The sequence below is a fragment of the Protopterus annectens genome, chromosome 13.part0 (genome assembly GCF_019279795.1).
Source record: "Protopterus annectens isolate FY-2018-M chromosome 13.part0, PAN1.0, whole genome shotgun sequence".
Lineage (NCBI taxonomy): Eukaryota > Metazoa > Chordata > Ceratodontiformes > Protopteridae > Protopterus > Protopterus annectens.
In genome coordinates this window covers 522,717,854-522,745,795 of record NC_056747.1, presented here as the reverse complement: position 1 = coordinate 522,745,795, position 27,942 = coordinate 522,717,854, and the positions used below count along the sequence as shown (strand labels likewise).

Here is a 27,942-nt window from a genome sequence, read left to right as displayed (position 1 = left end):
CACATACCCTTCCCCGGATGACTGACTGAAGTCCAGTCTGGTTACCAACTGATGCTAGGAAGTTTGGTTCTGCAGTCATTGTTTCACAATCAGTATTAAGAAATCAGATCTGGGAACTCGTTTTGGAGGTGTGAGAGTATATGGCTGTCTGCTGTCGTACCTTGCTACCCTGAACAGTGGTGGATTAATTTATTATCATAAAAGGATCAAAATTTCAGAAGACCATTATGCAGTGGCTAAACTGGAGTAATAGTAATTGAAACCTTTACAGCCCAGCTCAGCCTGTGCTTAGCTAACCATGTGGATGGCACTGAGTCTTTATGTGTTTAATATATTGGTGTGGTGGCTTCATCCATTCAGTTCTTTCAACTTATATCAGACTCCTAAAGTAGTCTGTCTTGCAGTTTTCTTGCTGTTAATCAGCTTCATCACGTAGACCTGGTTTTGACTCCCAGTCTCCATTTTTCTATTATATGATACTGAGCACGTTACTTGAACAGATAATGTTTGTGGGTCTTCCCTGAAAATAGGTATTTGTGCCTAGTGGATCTACCTAGTTAAGGAGTAAATACAAAAATGTTGCATTATACATTATTTTACTTTAAAGTGATCTTAATGGCAGGAAAACAAGGCGTTGTGAGCGAGTCAGGTTTCCGATATTACCCTCAAGTCTGCACTCCTGCTTTTTGCTGTTGTAAAAGAATTGTATTGGTAGGTTAACATCAGTTTTCCACACATTCTGATCACTTTCAGAAGCACAACACTGAAATCCTCCTGGGACGGGAAAGCTGTGTGTAAAACTGATGTCAGCCTACCATTCCGAATCGTTTACAGCCTCAGAAAGCAGGACTCCAGTTCTGAGACATATGGCACACAAAACAGAAAAACAGGAAGAGGATTTGTTAAACTGTTTGCGCTGTAAAGTAATGTGCAGTTTTTTTTTTTCCAGTACTAACAACTTTCAATAACTGTTTCAGCTGTTTCCTGCACTCGTGGGTATGCAGGTATCCTATTATCACAACCAGATCCTTTTTTCGTAACCACGAAAATCTAGTTGTGATAATACGCAAGCACCCCCAATTATTGTCCTTGGAGGAAACAGTGTATCTGGCTATGTTGATACAGTCTGATGCTGATTACTGACATCATGGTGTGTCCTGCAGAGAGGCAAGTTCTCCCTGTAACGCTGCATGCTGGAAAAATTGTACAATCTGACCTGTTTTAATACTTGGTAAGTGAACCCTTACTAAAGATCCTAATTCAACAGTTTGGTGAAAATATAAGAAATATTAGTTTTACTTTTTCTTTGTTAACTAGGTGAATGGGCTGGTACAGAACCCTTTACAGCTACTACAGGGGCCATTTGGCAAACAGCAAATTGAAACAATGCAGAACACTGCAGAAAATGATATAATACATAATGCTGAAAGAAAAAAAAAAAATACAGTTGCAAAGTTAATGCCACACAAATGAAGTGAACCCACATTATGTACAAGATTTGAACTATTTATATATCATGGGAAATATTTCCAATGCTTGGCATGCTTAGAAAAAAACTGATAAAAATAATAGTATTGTTGTAGAAGTCAAATTATGGACCAACAGATGCGACCCTGTTGGTAGAGCGAAGACAGCTTTGGAAACTGACATTTCAGCAAAAATGTTTGCCAAAAGCACTTTTACTGACAATGGAGAATTCCAATTTCTCCACTGTTGTGTGAGGTATTTTTAAGTTTGGGGGTGTGGGGGGTTCTCCCTACATGAGGGGTGCAAAAAAGATTTACTCCATATTTTACCAAAATTGCTTTGGGTGAAATATTTTTGGAGTTTTTTATTTCATGGGGAAAACGTGCTCCCCCAACAAACAGAAGTGAGAGATCAGGATGTGCTCACAAAATGAAGAATTGAGGGGTGAGGAACAAAAGCACATTGTCTAGCTTCCAAATTTGCTATTTCTAGGTCAAGAGTCTGGGTTACTTCTGCCTGCATTACTCAAATAGTCAGTCCCAGCCCACTGGGCTGCATTGCTCCAAATGGAGCAAGCAGTCTGTCCTTATAGTGGATTGAAAAGCAAAAGAAAAATCCACTCCCATGGAGTGAACTATATAACTCAGGCAAATAGTGTGAAGACGGAGATGTTTTTTCAACTGTTATGGGAAGTGAATCACATAGCTGTACTTTTCATCTAGCAAATGCTGATTTGTGACTTTGATGTGGATACTGACTGTATTAACATGTAACCAAACCAAAGTCTTTTGGAGGCATAATGTTAAGTATTTTATTCGGCAGTATGCCTCAGTCACCTTTCCTTCAGTGTTTGTGGAAGAATGTAAGACTTTAGAGTTTCTGAGGTGATGTTTGTCTTATGCAGGAAAGAATATATTGGGCAAAAGGGTCCTTGACACATTTCAGACTGTTGATAAAAGGAGACAGTTCCCTGGGCAAATAATTTAAGTGCATGGCTTAGAGTGAATGATGCTGCATGAAACACATTTACAGCTTTATCAGTTTTCAGTAGTTAAAGATGTGGCTTTTGCTAGTGTTGTATAAACACACTCCTAATAAATATGTCATTTAATTTTATGTCCATGGTAGAATGCTACTGTGACAGCACTGGTATTTTTAAAAGGTAAATGCATTGAGCTGGTGGCCTGGTCTCTACAACTAGATATGAATGGGGAATTGGGTAGATGATGTTGATCTTGGGGCCTTGTTTCCTGCTGATGTTCAGCCAGGTTTGGGATGTGATTCCATCAGGAAATACTATTTACTAGGATCTGGTTTTTGCAGCTGAATGGCCAAATTCTGGTTGAGTTTTGGGAAAAGTGTATAGCACTCTTGTTAACAAAATATGACTGAAGTTACTGGAATGACTGATTAACACTGCTGAAGGTTGGTCACTGTTTATTGTTGACATTCTGTTAGTCTGTTTGTATCTTTTGTCTGCTTTATTTGCCTTTTTTTTCTTCAATTTTTATCAAGGCAGCAGCACGCATTCTCAGCCACCACGCCGCCCCATCCCACCTCAGAAACCCAAGCGGTCCAAGAAAGGTCTGTCATGTTTCAAGCTCTGTTGCTGTTTTATACCCAAGGCTGAAATGTTAATTAATTTGGTAATCTTGTTATTCAAAATGCAGGTACAGTAGCTAGTTAAGGAATTTGCATGCCCAAGGCATGACCTATCTGATTTGCAGTGCAGTTTACCATTTGCATGGTGAGGGTTGCCCAAAATAGGGTCCGAGTCTTGTGTAGCCAAGTGTGCTTTAGCATTCTGCTGTGCTGCATTAAGACTGAGTGTGGTTCACTACAAGACAGTTTGCCCTGATTTCTGCTTTTTGAAAAGAGTTTTGGTCCCGGCCTCTGATACTGTTTATTGCACTATGATCAGGTATGTATAATGTTTTGTTTGCCAATCTTGTTAAATAAAAAAATGGAATGTGAATTTGTTAATTCATTATTTAGGGCACTTTCCTGAGGGTTAGATGACTGGTTTGGATTTCAAATACAAGATAATGCTGTTTTGATGTGATTAGTGGAAAGATAAGGTCAGGAGAAGAAAGACAGAACCTGATTTATTTCTGGATTAACTTTTGGTGTCTGTGTTAACTAATTTACACAGAACTGCTTATGTTTAAATAGTGCCATAAAATGTGCTAAGCAAAAGAAAGAAACAATGTAATAGCACTGGCCCTACTATTCTTCATGGATTTTATTATTTCTGACTGCAGTGATAGTGACCATTTTTCAGCCAACGAGACATGCAAAGGAGTTGAGTTGAATGACTGGTGGCTAGCTCTCTCACCTTGAGAGGAAGGTTAGAGATTTCCTTGGCACAGGTAGGAATTCCAAGTATATAACAAAAGAAATCAAGATCCATGTGGAGCATACCATGCAATTAAAAGATAAAAGCTTGACAATTGTGTCTGTGATTTCTCTTAGTTGGGAAAATACCTGAATCTTTGGCATATGTTGTGCAACGAAATGTATATATTCCAGTGTGTGTATTAATTTGTATTATAAAAAAATATATATAGTGTTTTTGAAGGGGGCCATGCCCTTTGCAACTGTAAATTTATTAACTCTTAACTAAGACGTTAAGACTTCACAACAGTGAGGGAAAAGGATAAATTCCTATACCACACTATCACTGCATCTGTGAAAAAATTTTCAGTACCATGCAATAGCAATTTAAGTGAATATTAATCCTAAACTCCCGTTTACTTCCCTTGCTGTATCCCAATGACATGCACAGTGATAGACACATTGGTGGTGTCACTGTATGTATCTGTACATGTGTGTGTACGTGTTCACACACACACATAGTTTACGATCACATTTCTGAAAAATCACTAGGTCGAGTGATAAGTGAAAAAAAAATACTGAAAATAAAAACATTGTCCAGGAAAAATAAAACCATAATGTCAACACATCCATATTCAACATTGTCAGCATTTTCTAATGTACCTTGCAGGCCAGTGATTTCCAACCCCTGCACCACTTAGATGTACAAACTCCGAGATACCACTACAGTGAGGGAAAGGGTACATTTCTTGATCCTCAATGTAGTGCGATCTCCAAGCAAAACATCGACCTCACAACTGCAAATGCACACCAGCATTCGCTGTTATGGACTCGACCATTTTTGGTTTGGTATTATGAGAACTGGAAAACAGCCTTTCAACCATCCCAGTTCAAGCATATATATATATATATATATATATATATATATATATATATATATATATATATATATATATATATAAAATGTGTGTGTCACAACACCGACTCTTTGGAAAGTTGAACTTCATATGGTCGAGACAACATATTCAGCTTTTTGAAAAGTTGAAAAAAAAAAACAAAATGACAAAAATCTATGTATTTGCAAGAGGGCAACCCCGCCACCTTCTTCTGCACATTACATATACCAGTTCCGAGATCGCACTACAGTGGGGGAGAGGGTAAATTCCCAGATTCTCACTACACCGCGATCTCCATAAAAATGCTTCCACTTTTAGGAAAGTCAAACATATGGTCTCAACCATATGAAATTCGACTTTTCGAAGGGTCAGTCTTCTGAAGGGGACCCATATACATACATCAACCAGTATTCAAAACAATATACATACATAGATAATTTGTTTTCTTGAGCAGGAAGCAAGTAAAAATTAAACAGGAAAATCTCAGAATCTTGATCACAGAGAATTTATATACTGGCATATATGGCTTTGATGGCCAGAAGATACTTGGTGTGCACTTATATTTTGTATATTTAGACTGCAGTACAAATCTAACAAAACACAAAATTAGTGTAGAGGTTAGGGAATTTATAACTGCTTCTTATCAGAAGTGCATAACCCAATCTTTGACATCTCAGCAGTTTAAAAAATTAAGTACAACAATTCCAAAGAAGAAACTGAATTTGTTAATTTATGGTTGTCTGAGATAGGGGTGTGTGCCATTCTTACCCTTGTCACTTACATATGCTAATTCTAAGATTGTTGTACCTTGGAGTAGTGAGAAATTCAGTGAATCAGTGCAGCCTCAAACTTACTATATATCCCTTCCATTGATAAAGTTAGTGTGCTGCTGTGTGGATTATAATTACATTCCTTGGAATTTCATCATACATTCATTTATGCCATCGTATTTTGCTGTACCATGGCAGTGCTGAGTTGTAATTCTGTATGGGGTTGTACTGTGTTGGAGGTTAGGGTCCCTTATTCAATATTAGGAAGGGCTGTGCATTCTGATTAGAAAGGAGTTAGTGCAGTAGCATCTCCTAATAGGAGGGAGGTGAAACAGCACTCTAAATGTGGTACACAGCCATATGGCCATGCTGTTAGTGAGAAGTGAGAGCAGTCTGATTTTGAATTTGGTGCATATATTAACATTATTCTCTGTCAAGGAAAGAGATTCATAGTGTTTAATTTGATGCCACACTAATGTTGTTTGTACATATTGATGTAGTTTCTTATATTGTACAGGGTTAAGGGCTAAGATAAAATACTTTGGGATATGGCTTGATCCTGTTCTCTGCTCACATCTAAAATGTTGGAAATGCGTGCATGGCCAAGATGAGCTCTGGTTAACATCAGTTTTCTTTAGCTCTGCCACTTCAAAGATTTCTGACAGGAATTTTTATTTTTCAACAATCCAAACCAAGTTATCTATACAGAATCTGATACGATTGTATCAAAAAGTGGATTTTTCCTGTCAGACAACTGCTTGACAGTTTCTTCTCATCATCCTGACTAAAATATGAGTTTCTCCAAGGCTAATTCTCAGGACTCTTCAATTAAGAGCTTCAGTCTCTCCTAGCAAATACTCAGGAATTGTCACTGAATAGAAAATTAGATAATTTTAAGGAGAAGTGTTCAAAACAGATGGAACTGATTCATGAGGACTTACAACTACAGCAATCCCAGATCTCAGGTATTAAACAATCACTTAATGACATAGATAGAAGACTACATGAAGGAGAAAACAAAATTGAATTTTTGTTGAAAGAAAATAGTTTGTTTCAGAATAAGCTTGATTTTGAAAACAGGAATAATAAGGATTTTTGGCCTTCTGGACAATATAGAAGTTAATAGAATGGTGAATTTTCTGACCTCTTGGTTCCTCAATGTTTTGGACCTTCCGGAGGCTTTATCATATGGAATTGAAAGGTCGCACAGATCTAAGAATAACACTTCCCCTTAATCAGTAATAGTAAGATTCCTTTCTTCCCAAGATAAAAAAAAACTAGTCCTTAAAACTGCATGATCTAAGTCACCAATTAAAATAAATGACAGTATCATTCATTTTGACAATGATTACTCAGCTTCTGCTATTTCTAAAGGAAACAGTTTTTGCCATTGATTAAAGAACTCACAAAGAAACAAAGTTTCATCTTCTATTTCCTGCTAGACTGAAAATATTTCTTGCTGATGGATTTAAAATTTTTGAAGGCCTGGAATCAGCTGTGACATTCATAAGATCAAGCAAAGTACTACACAAAACAGAAGATATGGCTTGGGCTAGCATGTCACTGAAGAGAGTTGAAGAAAACATAACTGGAAGTCAATTGACAAGAAGCAATTGAAAGATAAATGATTGCTTAATTAACCCATTTTTTTCTGTTTTCTAACAGTGAAAGTGTCACTTTTTTACTTACTTGCAAAAAAATAATGATTAGTATCTGGTATTCATACTTCAGAAAATGAAAAAGGAACTGTGGATGCTCTTACTAAGAGATAATAATCATGTTTTTAATACTTATCTTTGTTAATAATCTTGATCTTTTAATGCCTAATTTTTCTTTCTTCCCTATAGATAGTGCTTTTAAAGTTCATTTTATTGTTTTTGCGGCTCGTTTATGTCTTGGTTGCTTCTTTGTTTTGATCTGAGCTACATTTATGGGTGGGATTGCTGTTTTATAGATCTGAGTGCTTTTTCTTTTTTTTCCCTTGTCTTTTTCCTACTAGGAAGTGCTTTTTGATATGCTTTTAAAGATTGTAATCTTGTCTTGTGTCTGGATTGACTGGGCCAATTTCCTTCTGTTTTGTGATCAGTATCTGGTTAGAAGGCATGGGATCGAATCGGTTCTTTAAATGTGATGTCACCTGCTTGAGTGCTTGGGTTATTAAATCTATGGTCGTTCGCATCCTGCTGTGAGGGTTAAATGATTGGTACTTTGTGATATGTTTTCTATTTTGGGACTAGTTTATTTTCTTTTTTGTAGTTTGTATTGTGTTACTGGCTTGCTAGCTGGCTTTCGAGGGGATTGATATAGTTGTAGTGAAGGGGTTATGCTGTGGTGTCTCTAATACAGGCACTTTGTGGCTGAGTGTGAAGATTTCTAATTGCTTCTCTTTTTCTGGTTTCCACTGTGGTAACTTTTATGTTTTGCAGTCCCTTACATTGCTCAAGCTCTCTCAATGTTTGAAATCTTCCCTAGTGACTTGAGAAGGTTAGGCTTACCATGGAAAACTAAATGCTTAGTCGTGCGATATAATTATTTGCTTCCTCAATTCTAGCTGGTTCCCTAATCTTTTGTACTCTTAAAGGGGAACTAGTATTTATTCTATGGAATGTTCTGTTTAAAGGGAAGGGAGAGGGCAGAAAGGAAGTGGCAGAAGAGAGGAGAGAGAAAAGGGGAAAGGAGAGAAAAAAAGTAAAGGGATGAGGAAGTGAGCGTAGAGTAGGAGGGATAATAAGCTAAAAAAATTAATACATTGTTCTGTATTTGTGTCATATCCAACAGTCATACTTCCTATGTGATAGTTTACCAATGTACATCATCTTCTTCTTCTTTCGGCTTTTCCCGGTTAGGGGTCGCCACAGTGGATCACCTGTCCGCTCATGATTGGCAGTGGAGTTTTACAGTGTCGAGTTGCCAGCCCGGCGACCAACCTTCCACAGGAGGCACACAAACACTCACACCTAAGGCTAATTTAGAGTGTCCAATCCACTTGCAGCATGTCTTTGGGATGTGGGAGGAAACCGGAGCACCTGGAGAAAACCCACGCAAACACAGAGAGGACATCACTCCGCACAGAAGGTACCACAGCTGAGAATCGAACCAGAGAACCTCTTGCTGTGAGGCAACAATGCTAACCACTGCACCACATATTTATACATATAATACAGACGCAAAAATCTAAAGTATAGTGAAAGGCGTAAACTATTTCACAAAGTTAATTACTAACAACACAGTTAAACTGAATAACACAAAGAAATCTGATATTGTATTACTTTTAAATGCAGGCTATTTAAATCTTTGTGTCATGTCAAAAGCCATTTGTACATAAATCTTATTAACAGATAGCGCTTTTTATGAGTTAAGTGTTTTGCTTGTATGACAGGATAAGGAAATAAGTATAATTGTACTAATTATGAAATTAGGAATTTAGCTTCTTGGACTAGCATTAAAGAAGAGTATTTGAATTATAACAAAGTAATATCACTATCATGTCATAAAAAATTATACAACCATGTCATTTCACCTGTCATACTAGTGCAGAACACTGTTAGCTTGCAGTGATTTCAATTCCGTAATGATTTACTTTTAATTTTTATGAATGGTGTATAAGCAGCATTTAGCATGCCTTTTTTATGCTTTATTTCTGCAAGAAGCAGGAAGGAAGAAAAGAAAGAAACAAAATAGGGGAAGGGAGGGGGAAGCAGAGAAAAAAGAAATATACACATTTTGAATTTCTGTTGCCCTTATTGCTAAATGTTAATGAAGGGAGATGTTTGTAGGTCATTAGTGGCTTGGTAAATTATGGAAACAATCAGTCTGACAAAAGACTTCAAATTTTCAGTTTTTTTTCCACCATCTAATATAGTTCTGATTTATGTGAGGAGATGATGTTTATGTGACAAGTCAGTAGTAATTTATTTAAAATGGCCTTGACTACTAGCAGTAGCTGGATGTGTTTCTGACTTTATAATACATGCTGATACAAGTTCTAATGTCTTATTGTGTTAGTTATTGATCAGATACATTTTATAAAAATCAGAATAAATTACTTTATGGTTTTTGAATAGTTGTAACAAAATATCTATTCCCAAAGGCTTTATTACAGTATCAACAAGCATAGAATATAATTGTAGAAATTACTATCTTAAAATGTCATTGGTCAGAATGCAGCTTTTTGTTTGCTGATGCTTCAAACCTGTTTGATGTAACTGACGAGTTTATTATATTTCATAATTTTACTTTATAAATACTTTTCTAATAAGTGGGGGGAATAAACTGTTGTTGCTTGTTGGGTGGTTGACTTGAGCAGTGAATGCTGTTCAGGGTAGGAGTATTTGACTTGATGGAGCACTTATTGAGTTACAGAACTTTAGTCTTATTTCATTTTTGTGTTTGTTCTTTTTTGGTGTTTACTAATTATACAATTTTGATTTACATTATTGTTTTATATACGACTGATCACAGGTTTACTTATATTTATTTCAATACTGATGTTGTGATCATTTGTGTATATTTACAAAGCAATTTAATGACCATATTGCATGCAAATTCCTTCACTATAGTGCATGTCTTATCTAAAATGTATACCTATTAATATTAATGGTTTGAATAATAGTTGTAAGAGGGGAAGTCTTCACAAATATTTGAAACTGTTCAATTCCCACGTTTTTTTTTTAATACAAGAAACACACCTTTTATCTAAAGTCATAGAGGAACTTAATACTAGAATTTATCCTGTGCTATCAAGTTCTCACCACTTTTAAAGGAAGAAATGAATATCTATATTGTGGAATAATTATATATTACTAAAAGTATTGATACATATAAAGATGATAAAGGTATGTTTTGTTCGGTTTCATTGGAGCTTAATAGAAAAATATGTACTGTAACTTCTATTGAATCCCAGGAATCAGGGTTAACACTGTGAAACAACATCTAAGTCAGATTGATCAAGTATCTAAAGGAAACATTGTTTTGGCAGGGGATTTTAATTGTATTTTAACAGACAAAGATTCCAATACTTTTGGTAAAAGGAAAATTTTACCTTCAGCAAAAAATCTAAAGGATTTTGCTGATACATTTCATATCAGAAATATTAATGACTTTTCTGATCCAGATTCTTTCTTTTTCACACAGTTTTCTCATAGGCTTGGCACATATTCCAGAATTGCCAGCATATATGTTTCAAATGAGCTAATTAACAGTTTGGGTAAGGTTAAAGTAATTTTGTGTCCCCTTTCGGATCATAATGCTATTTCTTTTGAATTACTAATTAGTCTAAGCAATTGTGTTGAGATTAAAAGAATTCCTATTTATATACCCAACCTAAAGTATTTTAATGATTTCCTTACATCAGAAATTCAAATTTTTATTAAATCCAACCACATTAGAGAGACTTCTGATATATATCTGATTCATGAAAAACTTATTTGTATGGTATAATTATTAGTTAGTATGCCAAAACAAAAAAAACAATGGGATGGAGAATTAAATGAGATACAAGAGAAACTTGATAAATTAAAACTAATTAACCAAATTGGTAAAATTAATAAAGCAGAAAAAATACTTTAAATAACAAATACATAGACATTTTAAATCATAAGACTATGATTAATTTAGAGAGTTTCAAAATTATAAACTTCTCTGTTAATCCCAAGTCATTGCATAACTTAGCAGTCAACACTAAGAGGTTTAGTAAACTTAGTCACATTAGAGAGATTTACTCACCTAAAAAAAGGTTACTGAAATAGGGGATATATTAACAGAATTTAGAGAAAACTTTAATAAAATTAATTGGAACTCTATAATATTAGATCCTAAGGAAGAAGTTAGATCTTTTATTAAAAAAATGTGCAAAAAATAAATTATCAGATATAGAGGTTGAAACACTTGACAAACCAATCTCAATGTCTGAAATTCAGCATCAGAGTAATACTTTAAAGCAAAATAAGGCTCCAGGTAATGATGGAATTATCCCAAAAAATGATAAAATAGTACCTAATGAGGCTCTAATTCTATTACATAAAGTCTTTTCTTTATGCCAAATCTTAGTCAGTGTCCCTCCTTCTTGGAAGTACACTCTTGTCTCCCATATAAATGTTTCTCATTTAAATGTTGATTACAAAATGTTTATGTCTGTTTATGCTAATAGGTTGAAGGAGTTCCTTCCATTTTTGGTTGATGAGGATCAAACAGGATTTATTTTAAATAGGAATACATATGACAATATTAAAAGTATTAACCATAATTGATTATGCTAATAATTCAAAAGACAGTTTAACTACATTTTTCTAACAGTTTTATACAACTTCTCAGCCATCTTTATAAAGGATGTCACTCCTCTATTAAGATAGGTTCTTAAATGTTTCACAACATTCAAATGTTTAAAGGAACTAAGCAGGGATGCCCTCTATCCCCTTTGCTTTTTACTTTTGTTATGGAAACATTAGCTCATTTTATAAAGATTAATCCAAATATTGAGGGCATTAAATTAACTCTTGATGTGACTTCTAGAATCCAACTGTTTGCAGATGACATTCTTCTTACTATTAAAGGAAATAATGGTTCCTTTTCTGCTATCTTTAAATCTATGGAAAATTTGAAAGGAGATATGGTTTAATTTTTAATGATAGTAAAACAAAAATACTTCCTGTTCATTCTAATATTAATAATTTGAGTGAGAGGTTTTCTAAATATTTTGTTCAAACAGGTAAGTTAACATATCCTTAATGTTATTAGCTAACACTATTCTTAAATATAATACTCTATGAGATTCTTTGTGGTTGATAAACTTTTATTTTAGTTAAATGGAATAAGCTCTTTTTCACAATGGAGGAGAGGCCATCATTAAAATGATTATTTTACCAAAGATATTATACATTGTTCTTACCATCCCCTAAAAAAGAATTCAATTCAGTGATTCTAAAGGTGGTTTTTTTTTGGGGGGGGGGTCCAAATAAACCTAAAGTAGCACTTGCACATTATATAAGAGGTTGGTCTAATGGTGGAATTAGTTTACCATTTTTGGAATTGTACTCTCTTCTGTGATAAAAACTATTTTATTAGCTCATAAATATTATTCAGCCAAATGGAAAAAGTTTCAAGAAAGTCTTTGTTTTAATATTACTAACATATCTAATTCTAATAAACTTTTAATATTAAACAATCCATTTATTTGGGTATTAAAAGATTATTTTACAAACAGTAAGTTTCAAATACAAACTTAACATTACATGTCACATCTATTAAAGACGTTTAGAAATTTTATTTATAGAAATCCAGTCTATAAAGGTTAGATGTTTCTTCTTTTCCTATTGTTTTTACACAGAGCAGCATTCCTTCTTTAAATCTTGTAAGAGGATATTACTGAAGGAAAAGTATCTCATTTACTGGTTTCAATTGTTGACCAGTGACAAATTGAAATCTGTAGATTATTTAATCACTAAATATGACAAGTAATATGTGGTTGGAAATGCAACCCTATAGGCAGTTTGTGTTTAGTAAAATTGACCTGATGTCACCAAGTACAAGAATTTCTGTCCCTAAATTATTAAATCTTCTGACAATATCCATACAGCACAATTTACCTAATAAAGGCAAGCTTTCAAAAATATATAAAATAATTAAAAATGAAACAATTATTTGGAGAACTATTGGGATTATATCTCTTTACTTAATAGTAATCCACCTAATGATAATGATAAAAAATAATATTAAAATCATCTAAGCTGACTATATCACTTAAATGGAGACTGTTTTCCTGGAAATTTATGTATAGGTCCTTTTTTACTCCACACAAAGTGGAACTAATTAGTAAGAAAAAAGTTTTATATTGGAAATGTAAGTTATAGACTAAGGCAGATTGGTCACATGATTTTTGATAGCGTATCTGTTAAGTCTTACTGGTATAATATTAATAGTTTCCATCAGACTATTTTCAGGTAAGTTTGTTTTATCCAAATATTTGATTCTGTTTAATACACCAGTTCCTGATTGTGTTAAAAAATAACATATCTTTTGTCATGGTCCATTTTGGTTGTTGCCAGAAAGGTTCTAAACAGAAATTGGAAGACTGAGACTTCATCTTCTTTTATGGAATTGAAGATAACTGAACTGTGTCACTTGGATTAAGATCCATCAGAATTACATTATCCTATAACCTGTGGTTTAAACTAAAAGATTTACTAGACAAACAGCTCCCGAACATTAAATAGTTGATATATATATATATATATATATATATAAACTTTGTATTTTTTTATCCAATAGATACTTTTGTAAATATTCTAGTTGTTGAATGTTTCTTGCTTTTTGTAGTGGTATTTAAATTCTATGTTGCATTTTGTGTTATTGATTAGTTTGTTAAAATTTAATAAAAATAAAATGTTGGAAACATAATTACTTCAGTATTCTATGCTTGTAATGACTGCAGCCTCTTAACCAAACAGGGCAGGTTATCAGTTAGTAGGGGTGTTACCACTGCCCATCCTTGAAAATTCCTTATCCATCTCTGGCTGCTTCAGACATGTCAAAACCACCTTTCTCACCTTACTGTTGGTGCCAGCAAAAATCCACATCACTGTCATGAAGTCATACAAGTGTAATGGCTTTCAATTAATTTTAGACTTGCATCTCGTTACCACTCTTCTGTACAGACTTCTGTTCATGGACCATTGTATTAGTATAAAGTAATATTCCATATCTCTTAGATCCTTTACTTCCCATGATCTCACTCTTAACACCCGACTTAACTCTAGTGACAGACCTTTCATATTTGACCCTCTGTTTGGAACTCTCTTCCAAGTTCCCCCTTTGTCAACTGCCTAAATTTTTTTCTATATTCCTTTTGTCCCCATTCCTACTGAACATCAAGCCTTCCCCATCTGGACTCAAGCCCGTCCTTTCCTAGAAGTGGGATGTCCTCAAAAACACAGATGAGAGCCATCCAAGAGAGTTATCAAGCAGCCATGAAGGTTGCTTTTGTCCTTACATACATCCTGGCTATGAGAACATATGAATGGCCTAACCCCTCTTGGGTGAAGTTACAAGCTACCCGCATCAACACAGGGGCCCACAATGCCCCCATTCTCGTACAAGTACTCATTTGTGCTAACTGATGAAGGCTACCACTAGGACAGTGGCTTTGTGAGATGAGAGCATTTCCCCAGGGAAGCCTGAACAATGGAATTCTGTCAGTATGCATCCTGCTGTACCCACCTCAGAATAGGCATACCCATTCTTCTCTACCAGGTCCATCAAGCACCCGATTGCATTACTGAGGTTGATGTGACCACAGTCATATCCTTGTAAGCCACTGGACCTCTCTCTTAACTTCTTACATTCACTTTGGTCCTGTAGGTACAGTTTGTTTTTTAAAAATGTAAGTGTATTGAATTTGTAACAAAAAATTATAAAGACACCTTTGCTTGTACTTTCATGCAGAGCAGCTTTCCGGAGCATATCTCAGGGGAGTACTATGTACCTTCTGTGTGTGTGTGTGTGTGTGTGTGTGTGTGTGTGTGTGTGTATATATATATATATATATATATATATATAAATAATTTTTTTTTCCATGTACATACATAATGTGTGTGACAGGTTTTGCCTACTGTTCTTTGTACATATCTTACTGTATAATATTACCTTATTCTGTGTACTCATTTTACTGTAACTGGGTTGTGACTGAAGAGGGGTCTTTGTGGTTCAGTTCATGTATTGAATAAAATTGTAAATAGCTACAGAGATTAGAAAGGGCTAAATTTTTATTTTAGAAGCATAGTATTTGATTTGTGCCGCTAGAGGAGGAGGAGGGTGTTTTTTTATTTTTTTCCCCAGCTTTGTTTTACAACATTAACCTCCAGATGCATAGGAAAAGGCCCGCCCAACATCCAGCACCAGGTGACATTTTTTCTAAATTCATAAATAAACATGTTGATGTTTTTTGTCATCCACGTGAATATTCATCCAGGATTGTCAGAGTGAGGACTTGTTACTTTACAAAAGAGACACATGCCACACTGCATATGTTTTCAGCAACCTCTGTGTACATCCCACAGGAGCTGAGCATTATATGCAGTGTTGGAAGTGAGTGAAAGCTGTTAAAGAAAAAAGTAATTATATAATATATATATAGGAGCAAAACATGAAAATAATAATGGAAGTATTGGTTTGTTTTTCTTTATTAGTGTTGTATGTAGTCATCACGTTTCTTTTAAATAGTTGTTTTTAAAGGTGCTTTCTTACTGCAGAGGACTAAGTCCCTGCTGTGCACCTTTCCTGTCATTTTTTTTCCTTAGCCAATGATTGACAAAAATCTGCAATTATATAGTCATGGGAATTCCTACAAGTCTATGTGGGAGTTGAAAATGCATTTCAGGTAACATCAAGAACAGTATGTAAAAAGAACATGGAATACTCTAATGGAGAGCTTGCATAGCCTTCAAGAAACTGGTCATTGCCTTAAGTCATTCAGTCTTACTAACTTATGGTCAAGTTAAATTAAGTCTGAGTGCTAAGAAATAAGCCAACAGCCATAGAACTGGGGGGACATGACCTTTAATTGGTAGAATGCACAATCAGCAGAGATAAAAGAGCACCAGCCCAGTGACATGGGGGCTCACATAGCCACTAGGGCACCTGACCACAAAACTCTGGATGGTTGCCTGTATGGTGGCTCCTGACATGGGAGAGCTGATGGTCGCCAAGCACAAGGAGCAAAACACAAACACACGCACAAAACTGGGGAGCGGTCTAAGCATAATGAACCAGAAGGACTTGCTACTGAAGGAGTTTAGCAAACCATTAAACAAAAATGACTTATTAAACCATTCATTTTAACTTTTCCTAAATGTTCAAAGTCTACTCCCAAAAAATAAAAAATAATAAAACCAAGCCTTTTGTGAACAAGAAAAAAAAAACTTATATGAAATAGAAATCACATTAAAATGCTGGCTGTAAGGTTAAGCAAGGATATGAAAATAGCTATCAAGCAAGAAAAGAGCATGGAGATAAATTTAATATAAGCAATATTTTACTATACTGAGTAGTATAACCAGATGAAACTGCAACTGTGAACTCACTGATTGCATTAACATAAATGCAATTCTTGGTACTTCCCTGATGCAGCAAGTCTTTATCAAAGTATGACCATAAATGAGGCCAAGGACAAGCATTCCTTTAGTGAACTCTGTTTAATAACAGATTCCAAAACAGACAAGAATTTGAGGTGCCTATCTTGTAGTGGTGCTGCAGTAGCATTGTCGCCTCACAGCAAGACATTGTCGCGTTTGATTCTCAGCTAGAGCGTCTTCTGTGTGGAGGCATGCGTGAATGGGCGTGCCTTCGTTGAAGGTTGTGCATCAGGGCTGGTAACTCAGCATGTAAAAATCCACTACCAAACATTAGCGGACCGAGCGGGATAAGCCGAAAGAAACAACATCTTGTAATACATAACACACCCAGACCTACTTCCCAAGAAGTAAAATATCAAAAAACAGACAGGAATTTGAGGTGCATATCTCCTAAAACATAATGCGCCCAGAGCCACTTTCCTCAAATGAACAGCATAAAAAATGGAACATAGAATATTAACCCTTTCATGCAGTAAAAAAAAAAAAAAAAACACTGTCTCAGTAACACAACTCACATGTACAGGGGGTGATTTCACCATGTGTCAATCAACAAGCAATATATGCTTGATGTCATAGGCAAATCTGCATGGCATGTCAATCATGCACCATTTGTATACTACATCACAGCCAGTAGGCATGCCAATCACTCTGGCCACACCCATGTCTGCATGAAACAGCCAGGAGGTTGCTGTTGTAAAATAAAGCCTTTTTCCCCATAAATCAGTATAATACAAACAAATGCTTATCTGCCTTGCCATGCTCACTGGCATCACTTTCCCCAGTTGTATAAGTTAGATGTTTGATGCTTTTCATGGTTTAGAACAAATTATGTTTAGAAGTTGTGGAAACAGGATTCAGATGTGTTTACAGATTTTATCCCATACATCTCACAATGTAACCAGTCTGAATTGTGTGGTTAGCATACCCTATACTAATCCTGAATGGTTCAGAATTTGAATTGTATTTGCAGCAATGGATTCAGAAATTGCTATTGATGGATTCTTCTTTCATGCAAGGCATACATAGCTTTACAGTGGTCAGGTTATCTAGTCTACATGTGCCAGGAGACATGTAGTTTATGAACTTGTGTATATTTTACAAATGGTAGGGGTACTGCCTTCTACTTGTTGCTTTACCAAATAATGAGTTGTGGAGTTCTCTACACTCAGCAAAATGAAAGAAAGCTCTGTTGATGACCCCAATGTACAAATTTACAACTGTTAAGTTTGCACCTATAAGCTGTCTGCAGTGTGTTCTTTAGTGTTGTTAAATGAGTCATTTGCTTCTTCCCGTTATTCACAGCTTCAGCATTCATTTGCTGCTGCAGAACTCCTGAGCTGATCATTGATAGTCTTCTTCCTGGCTGCAGAGAAATGTGTGCTTCAATACATTTATACACAGTAAACCAAGAAAATAAAAAAAAGCTACTTATGTGGGTGGCTCCCATTATTCTGCTTATTATCTGTTGTTTTTTAAAACTTCGAAACAAACAGTGGGGTTGCTTTTGTTCCTCTGTAAATGCTGCTAGAAAAAAGTATGTCCCTTCCTTTTGACACTAACATCTTGAAGTGTTTTGCCAAACATCATGGCTAAAGTTTTTTGTATTATATTAAGTATTTTATCTAACGGCCTTTTCAGTGTTTATTTGCAATTTCTTGGATGCAACGGGGCTTTCTGGGAAGATGCACTGTCGCTTATTTTACTTGAGCGAAATAAGACTTTGTGATCTTTTTTACTATTTTTTTTTATAGGTACATACTAGGGTAATAACCATTAAGTCCTTTATAAGCCTAGCCCATACCTCCCAACCATACCGAATTATTCGTTTTTTACCGAGTTTTGGGGTCCAAATGAAGGGGTGCCACGATTCCCGAGTGGCACCCCTTCATTTTTTTCTTTTTTTTTTTTTTCTGTTGGTTGCTGAGTTATCTGATGCTATCGCGTGATGATGTCCACCCACCCAGCCAGTCGGAAGCTCACAAGCTCACGCATCATCATCATCGCCTTCGGCTGCATGCCTGCGGTGGGAATGGCAGCAGTTTCAATTTTGGGCAAAGCGAGCGAACGTTTGCTTTTTTGTATTAATATGACCAAAAAAAAAGCAAAGCACAGCAGCAGAGGCAGTGGTGGCGGCTCGGGAAGTAAGGAATGGCATGGCAGCAGGCAGCAGAGCAGCAGGCAGAAACAGCGAAGCAGATAGCAGAGGAATGGATTAGCGGGAGCGCAAGCGGAACAAGTAAGCAAAAGGACAAAAAAAGAGAAGTTGAGGTTCTTCTGCTGAAACAAAGAGCAGTATATAGTGTTCTAAACTGGGTCATCTGTGTAATTAAAGTGGCAATTGAGTATCAGTTGTAGCTGTTTCATGTGCACACATTTCATGTGTTCACAGTATGTGTGTGTGTGTAGTGTGGGTTGGTAATGGTTCGGTATTGGTTCATTATTTTATTTTATATTTTATTTTTGTTCATTATTTTAGTTTATCACCTCGGTTATTTAAGGAGATAAGGCAGTGAGATCTGTTTTAAGAGTATTCTGTTTTCAAATTGTCAGTAGCTCTATGTTATTTGTTACTATTCATGTATTGTTTTTATTGTATGTATGTTCTAATTTATAAGCATTTATTTATATTATATTTAATTTGCTTATTGTTTAAAGTTTCGTTATTTTTATTTTTTAAGCAGAAAAGCAGCTATTAATTAGCGCATAAGCTCATGGGTGTGTATAGCTTCGCATTCGGTGTTTCTAGCTTCTCAGCTTAATTTGTGAGATTATTTAAATTAAGCATTTTAAGTTTGTTTATTGTGGTTTTTTTTTGTTTTTATTATTTTAGCAGAGTTAATTGGTGGTTCACTTTCATTGCTTAGCAGGCTGTGCAGCTGTGTGTGTTGTGTAGGCTAATTAGAGGCTTTTTAAGGGTGTGTGCCTGTGTCAGTGGCTTTTTTTTAATTTAGGAATTTTTGCTGTGTAGCTGACTTAGGATACTTGACTTAATTTGGTTCTTGCATTCCTTAACATCGATTATTATTGCATTTTAACTTTTAATTGCTTTAATAGCTTTTTAATAACTTAACTTCAGCAACTATTATTTGTTTTTCACCTTCATTTTCACCAGGTGCATTTTTCTTTTAATGTTGGTTATTTTTTTTTTATCACTTTTTGCTTTGTGCCAGAATTTTAACCTGTACTGCTTTAGTTAGTTTGCTGAGCGACATAGTTACTTGAAGTATATACTACAAGTTTATACATTTTATATGCATGTATATCTAAGTGCATGCATGGTGCTGCATTTGCTATGTTGCAGTCTACTCTCGTCAGTAGTTATGTATGTATTTAAGGTTTCAGTTGCAGTAGTTGGTTTCAAACATTCATACACTGGTTTCAATTATAGTTGCATAAGATGTTCAAACAGAAATAGACATGGTAACAAAGGAGTCAGCATGTCATTCAAATATGACTCCAGAACCCCTCCTAATATGACTCCAGAGTCCCAGTTCCAGGTTTCCATGTCAATGTAAGTCAGTCTTGTAAAATACAGTGAGTTGTAAACAGAGAGGAAAAAGGTTTATATGCATAGTCTGTAAATGAAAATATCATATTATAGTTAAAAGTATGGGGCATGAACATTGGTGGTAATGGAATGAAGGATAGTTAAAATGGTTGTTTGAACTTGGTGGAATGGCTTCAGTTGACTATGGGGCCATATTTTGGTTGTCTGTTCAGTTAATGTGAAGAAATGATTACAATTATGTATGCAAATGATTGTGAACATGTTCATAGATTTGTATGATTATGATATGAGCCCTTTGTATCTAGCCATACAACCCAAATGTGTCCCACAAGTTATATGTTTTAGATGTTTATATATGTAGCGTTGTCGCCTCACAGCAAGACGTTATCCCGTTCGATTCGCAGCTAGAGCATCTTCTGTGTGGAGGCATGCGTGAATGGGCGTGCCTTCGTTGAAGGTTGTGCATCAGGGCTGGTAACTCTGCACATAAAAATCCACTACCAAACATTAGCGGACCGGAGTTCCGCTGTGGTGACCCCTAACCGAAAGAGTTAGCCAAAAGACACAACATTGAAGGACAGAGGCAGTAAATAATGTCGTAACCAACAGAGACATTAGTGCCAGACCAAGGGTGAAGTTTTGATTTCCCATCCAGTAATCCAAGTTATGCTTAAATTGGGTTAGTGAGGGACTTTGTTTCACTTGGATGGGGAGCCTATTCCAGAGAAAGGGAATTCTCTGAGATACATATCTGTCTCTCCAACATGTCCTATTTTATGTTGCAAACAAAACTTAGGTCTTTAGAGCTAGTAGTTCTGATGCTGTTTTGGAGTGTGCAAAAAAGTTCATTAGAGTGGGGTCCCGGGATGCCTTGCATGCCAGGCATAGATCACCTTTCAGTAGTCTGTAGGAGACAGAGTGTAGAAATAGGGCTGTGAGGCAATCCACACAGGACATTGTGTTTATGCCCTGTATTATTTTTGTAAGTAGTCTTTGTGGACTGCCAGTGGCTGCATGTTTCTGGAATTAAGTTGCGTAACATCGAAGGATTTCCTTACTACCTTGGATGCATGTTGATCAAAGGGCAGGTTACTGTCTGTGTGTGTTCTCAGATCTTAGCTGTGATTTGCTTTAGTATGGCTGTGCATTGAAGTATGTAGTAATCCTTCATTAGGATATTTCTCTCAAAGTGTGTGAATGTTTCCTTAAGAAGCGTTGCTAAGCCATTGATAGTGTCATTAATATGGGCAGATTCATTTTTATTACAGCACTTTCAAGGATTTGTTTACCTTTTGTTATATAGTATATTTATATTCACAAACTAACAGGATGTTTGTTTTTCTATTTGTCAGTATATTTGGTTCTTGTAGGACTGCAAGCTCTAAGCACTTTTCCAGGCAGGAGTAGAGCTCTGCTGCTCTAGTAGCAGCTGAATCTGCACAGTGCTGCCGATGGTACGAGTTGAGTTTGAGAGAGCTCATCATCAAGTTTGAGTAGATATGTTCTTCTGAAGTTTTTAACTTAAGCTTACACTGGGGCGGCGATTTAGACTTTAAAGATTTATGCAGGTACAGAGATGCTATAGTCATGGTTTATGGAAGAGCTATATTGGTAAGGAAAAGGTCTAGAGTGTTTGTTCTCTAATGGGTGGATTTAACTAATTGTTCCAGGGAATTATCAATGTTTAAGTCAATGATTATTGGGGCATACCCAGTTGTTGAGGTGTAAGTGCACCATTTTATTGATGGATAGTCAAACAATGCATCTTCCATTAGAGGATATTTTGCAAAGTACACTGAGGAATTTCTTATGGGCATCCTGTGACAGGAAATTAAATAATTTGTTTTGTGTAGGGTAAGTTGAGGTCTTGGGGGATCTGTCAAGAGCTGACATGGTTTTTAACAAATAGGCAGCCCCCCAAACACACACACACACACAGCTTCCCTCTGGTCTGAATATGTGGTAATTGTTAATCCGTACTATTAAACCAAGTCTTAGAATCAAGGCCCTATGCTTATCCCTTTCATTTTCTGAGAAGGTGAAAAAAGTAATGTTGTTATTCTGTCTAATGTAGTCACTCTACCTCTCCTGTAGCCATTTTTTGAGCAACAGCAAATTGCTGTTGTGGAAAATAAAAGGAAGTTTAAGATGTTATTTACCAAATTACCGCTTAGCAGTTAGAACCTTCCCCACTGAACTTAGTGTAGAATCTTGACTATAATCCCAGTCTTTATTCATTATCAAGACATCTACAAAAAGGAACATATTTAGCTGCTTTTCCAGTCAAAAGTCCATAGTGCATTACATATAGCTAAGGCAGTAAACAAAATTATGTTTGCATGAGGCAAGGTTTCATTTAGTGCTATTTGTTGTTCAGTGCCCTCATGCAGATTGTGTCGTTGCATGAAACTGGATGTGGAACTATCACTGTATAAAAAGCCTTACCTTGGCAGAAATGCATACAAGGGAGGAATTTGGTCTGCCTTTTCTGGTACCTAACTCCATACAAAATGACAGACAGCACAATTCAGAGACTACTATAGTAAGGGTCTACACGTATGAATTAGGCACTCAGCTGACACACAAACATAGTTATCCCAGAGGGGACATAGTGTATACAGGTTTAATACTGATTTTGCATGAGTGCCATATATTTAAGTGTTTAGTACATTCTTAGAGCTCAACACTAACTTTTTTCCTATATTCCCCTTGCAGATCTGTCAGAAATTCAGAAGTCATGCTTCAAAAAATATTTATTTACACCTGTCCTAATCCCACATTTTCACTTCTCTGTTAGAGAGCATAACGCCTTCTTAATTACTTATGCAGAACTTTTAAATGACTATGGATCTTTTTTTTTTAGTTCATCAGGCTAATGCAATTAGCCTAACGTGGCAGTTTGGATCCTTTCACCATTCTGTCTTAAGGATTTATCAAACCTTCAGTTATATCACAGAGTTATTGTTATGATTTTCCTAGTGCTACTCCATTTTGTTGGTCTTGTTTAGTATTCAGTAACAGTTGATAAGTACATTTAAATAAATGGCAGTGGTGATAGGCTACTTGGTACAGCTGACTTAGGTGTGTCACTGTAAACTAGAATGCCATGTAGTATAACCTAGACCTTTGCCTAGTTAGTGCAGATGTGACAGTGTTGTGAAGTGCAACATCATATGGTTGCTTTTTGGTGAGCTTTAGGCAGCTGTTAAGATTAAGACATGCAACAGCAAACTGGGATATGCAGTGGAAAAACGCATTCTACCAGTTACGTGTGTTATCAGAAGTGACAGTGTTTCTGCCCACTTTTCAAGCATTGAGTGAGAGTAAAGTTAGTGTTAGACTGTCACACCTATAAAAGGGAAACTGCCACGCCTTAAATCCCCCCAACATTTACTGGGGAAATATAATTAAACTGATGATTAGTATGGGGTTAAGGATGGCATCAGTTCCCCATATAGATGTCAAAGCTACATCAGTGTTATTTTTATAGTACTTTCACTAGTGCTTGCCACACAGAAGGTAACTCCAATTTGAAAACTAGATATTTGTACAGGTTAAAAAACAGTAAAAGTCTTTCATTATTTTTCTTGCTTACTTTTTCCTGTTGATTGATAGTGTTACTCAGATGTTCCCTGTATCTAACCTTTGTTCCCCAACTGCAGCTTGTGCAAACGTCAGTGATAAATATCAGTTTACATCTGTGAGTTTTTCATTCCTTTTTTAAGGTATTCACATTATTTACTCACTTAATGATGATTTTAACTGTGATGCGTTAGTGTACCTTAGTTTTGATGGCTAATTTTGTGAGTGGCTGTGTTGGATGGTTTTGATTGTAGGTGTGATAATTGTGTGGTTTTCTTACTGTTGCCATTTACTTTTCTGATTTGCTGCCTGTATTGTGTATGGACATAAGTGTTGTTGACTGTGTAATGTTAAGCTAGTCTGTTTGAATGTTTTTTGTGCTTAACGTAAGTAGAATCACAAAATGAGACCACTGCTTAATTTAACTTTTAACTGTTTTTCACAGAAACGTGTGTAAAGGAGACTTTTCTTTCAGTGTAAACAGTGTAGTACCGTGAGGCTATTCTGTGACTCATTGTGGTATTTAATAACATTGCAAGTACATCGATTAACACATTTTGTACTAGTTATTTGCACATGCATTTCTTTAATGAGTTTATCAGTTGCTTTCTTTGGCTGTGGTTTTGTTGAGCCTTGGTCATTTTTTTAAATTACTCAAATGTAAACTGTCCACTTTGACACAGTAGTCATAATGGCTGTTGTGGTAGATAGTAAAATTACATTACGCTGGATCAGTGTGGATTATTTTAATTATGGAAGTGTTAACTAGGAAGTTTTTTTTCTGCCATTTGTTAAATCTGGCTGTGGTAGAATATAAGAACACGTTTTTGTGCTGGCTCAGCTTGACTGAGTGTAAAGAATGGAAGTTACTGGTATGAATGGATCTCTGGGTTTCACTGCCATGTTGTAGCACTGATGGCTGTCAGTGCTGTATCCTGGCACTTGTGTGAAAGGACCTCTCTGACGGACTGTGATAAGGCACAGAGGGGTGCTGACTATCAGCACTGGTGTGAGTGGACTTTTGTGGGACTGGTTCTCATGCAGTATGGAAGCTCGTCATAGCTATGCGTTGCATGATAGATCTGACCGCTGTCATGTACAGACCTTTGTTGCAAAGCAGCACAGTAACCAGAGCCAAACTAAAGTATGATGTAGGCAAGGAGTTAATGTGCCACAACCAAAAAGCCAATGTTCAGGCAGTTGTGTACATATGTACTGTAAGGCCACTACATGACCTATACCTTTTACTGTCGGGGGGGGTTGGAATACACTTCTGTGTACAGCTGTGTGAAATGACCCACCCCTATGTTTTATGGGGTGGGGGTACAGTATGACTCCAGTATGTACAATTTCAAAATTCCTGGATACACCCCTACTGTAGTCATATGCATTTTTTCTTCTTCTTAACTAAAAAATAATCAGGAATTCTTGAATGTCATTGTTTTAAAAGTTATTTTTAAGTCATGCTGTCAGACTTGGTTAGATGTGAAATTAATAATTTCCATTGTATTTGTATAGGTTCTAAGTTTACAGTATTAGTTATTGATCTCACAAGAGTGAATCCATTCTTCTTCCCTACCAGGACTAAAGACACAGGCATTAAGACTGCTTAGCCTTCCAAACTTTCCCAGGCTAGTTAGCGTGTCCCCTTAGCCCATACAACACCATGCAGCTTTCCATTTCTGCAGTCAAGTAATGGTCAAATGCAGCTAATTAGTTTTCTGAAATTTTAAGGTAATAGGTGACCTTTTTTTTCTATTTCATTCATTCAAAACTGTCAAAGGAAGTGTTCATCTGCACTTCCAATAGAGTTAATATTTAAATAAAAAGAAACGGCCAAAGGATTCCAAAACCAAGAACAAAAACATAACAAAGGAATCCAAACAGAAAGCACCAACCACCAAATGAAACAGTGTGAAACAAGTGCTGGTCACCAGACACTTTGACAATCAAAAATCAAGTTTAGCACATAAAAACACACCTATCCAAAGCACTTTTGTCCCTAAAGACTAATAAGACTTTAAGAGAACTTTATTGGGAAGTTTTAATTTTAGAAAATGTCCTTTTACTGGCCCTATCTAGTCTTGTTGTATCTTCCACAGCCATATCTAAAGCAGCCGCCTCTTTCCTTAAGGCCGTGAAGAACTTGCACTCCTAGCTATTGGACAAGTCTTGTCTGGACATTTATTTTCTGTGGCTGGCCTTGTGTCTTCTCAAGTTCTGTAGCTGCCAGTAATCCAAGCTTCTTCATTTCCAGTAGCTGCCATTAACCCAGCTTTTTGAGGAAGAGTACTGTGTATTTTCATTTGACCCCCAGAAGCTCTGTATTAAAAACATTTATCAGAGTTGATTGCCATGTTCCAGATTGAAAGATGTTTCAGAGGGACTGTATCCCTTTTCTACTCCATTTTCTGCCATACTTGACTCTAACTAGTATCCAACTCTAGTTTAAATTATTCCACTTTTGAAGTACGTGACTTATCTTATTGAATTTTTACCTTTGGAGTCTTCCTCTGCAATACCTGTCATCTGCAATAAGCCAACAATGCCCTTGTGAAGGAGTAGATGGCCTTAGGCTTTGCATCTTCAACAGCATAAACTGTGACTGCTCCGACGTGAAGGTTCACTGTGAATTACGCTGGATACAACAGTTTAAATGTAAAATTCCTTCTCCTGCACAGCTTCATTGCACTGTTTTGCGTTGTTTCAACTGAATAATTTTATTAAAACACACACTTATTTCTGCCACATTTTTTCTTGGAGCCCAAAGTTTTGGCAAAATATGTTCTTTACATTCATGGGTATGGAAGTGAACCAAGTAGAGTCTAAGAAGCTTCAGACGGAGTGATTGTGGGAGAAGAATCCTCTGAGCTGTATCTTTTCCCATCTGTTCTCTCAGCAGACTAGTCCATTTCATCAATATATCTGTCATGAACTCCACACAATTCAGATGGTCATACTTTTCAGGAATACCTGTGGAGCAGAGGTTTCTCTGTCTAATTTTATCTTCTATATCCACAATTTTTCTCTCTTAAATGTTCCAGCATTGTTTCCAAGGTGGTTATTCTGTGTTTCATCTACTTCAAACCCACTAACTGGTTAGAGTGAGAACTCAAAGCTGCTTCCACTTTCTCTCTCTCTCTCTTTTTTTATCCTTTTAATATAGTCCAATAAATTGATATTACTCTTGAAATTGGAAGGTTATAAGAGACAAAGATGGGGGAAGATAATTAACAGCAATAAGTACTGGGCTGTTCTTAATGGGGGGGGGGGATTTTATGAGTAGACAGGGCCAGATTCAGAGGTGGTATATGCTCGAGCACTTGTAATATTAAGATGGGATATGTATAGGAGTAAAGCTCCACCACCTCTTCTGTTGCCATTTTTGGAATAAAGGTGTAACTGTAGCCAGGGAAGAAGTAAAGAATATTGGCACTGTTGTTTTTTTAGGCCAGGATTATGTGATGGGTACAAGGTCTGGATAGTGGAGGCAAAGAAACACTAACATGGTTTAATTTTTTTGATGCTGCTTGCATTTAGTAGAGAACAGGAAATGCAACTGGCTTGGGGGGGGGGCAGGGGTTGTCCTCTGTGTTGCCAGTGTATCTCAGTATTTGCTCTAAGTAGGTGTTAAGGTTTTACTATAATAAAACAAATTTCAGTCATTGGCAGATTAAAATATAATTTATTAAAACAAACATCACACACATGTGGGAAACAGTACTCAAGAAATCATGTCTGCCCGAACAAATGAATTCATGGTCTTTTTATAGGAAAACTTTAAAGTTATCAGTCATACCACTGGTAGTATCCAGTAGAAAAATGCTAATACAGTTTATTCTTCAGACCATTATTAAATATTTAATAGAAATATGTCAAGTTTAGTAAAAATAGATCTACAACTTCTTATCTACATTTCCAGCTTAGTATGGAATACGTTTCTTTTTACCAGGTGAGTTAGAAAGAATGCTGCCTCAGGCTCAGGAAATGAAACTCAACATTCTGTACTTTGCAACAGCATAAACAGAAATATGGAAAACACATACACTAACCTTATAGGACACGTGCAATTTTATTTTAACCCTTTATGTAGGTGAATGGTAGTTACTTTAAATTAAGTGAACTGGGGATCTTGGTGTAGCCATTGGTGGATGCTGTATTTATGTATAATATGATAAATGGGTAAGTGATCTGGATATTTGACCCTTTGCAGTCATGATATGGGTAAAAAATACAGAGGGGGCTTACATTAGCAGGAA

At 36.1% G+C, this 27,942-nt stretch overlaps 1 protein-coding gene across 1 annotated transcript in view; it reads left to right on the top strand.

Annotated features, from left to right (window-relative positions):
* LOC122787927 (peripheral-type benzodiazepine receptor-associated protein 1-like) overlaps positions 1-27,942 on the top strand; it is a 1,795,954-nt gene that overhangs the window by 1,402,179 nt on the left and 365,833 nt on the right. The window contains exon 26 of the mRNA XM_044054852.1: positions 2,983-3,051. Within this exon, the coding sequence (XP_043910787.1) occupies positions 2,983-3,051 (69 nt within the window). The remainder of the gene's footprint in view (positions 1-2,982; positions 3,052-27,942) is intronic.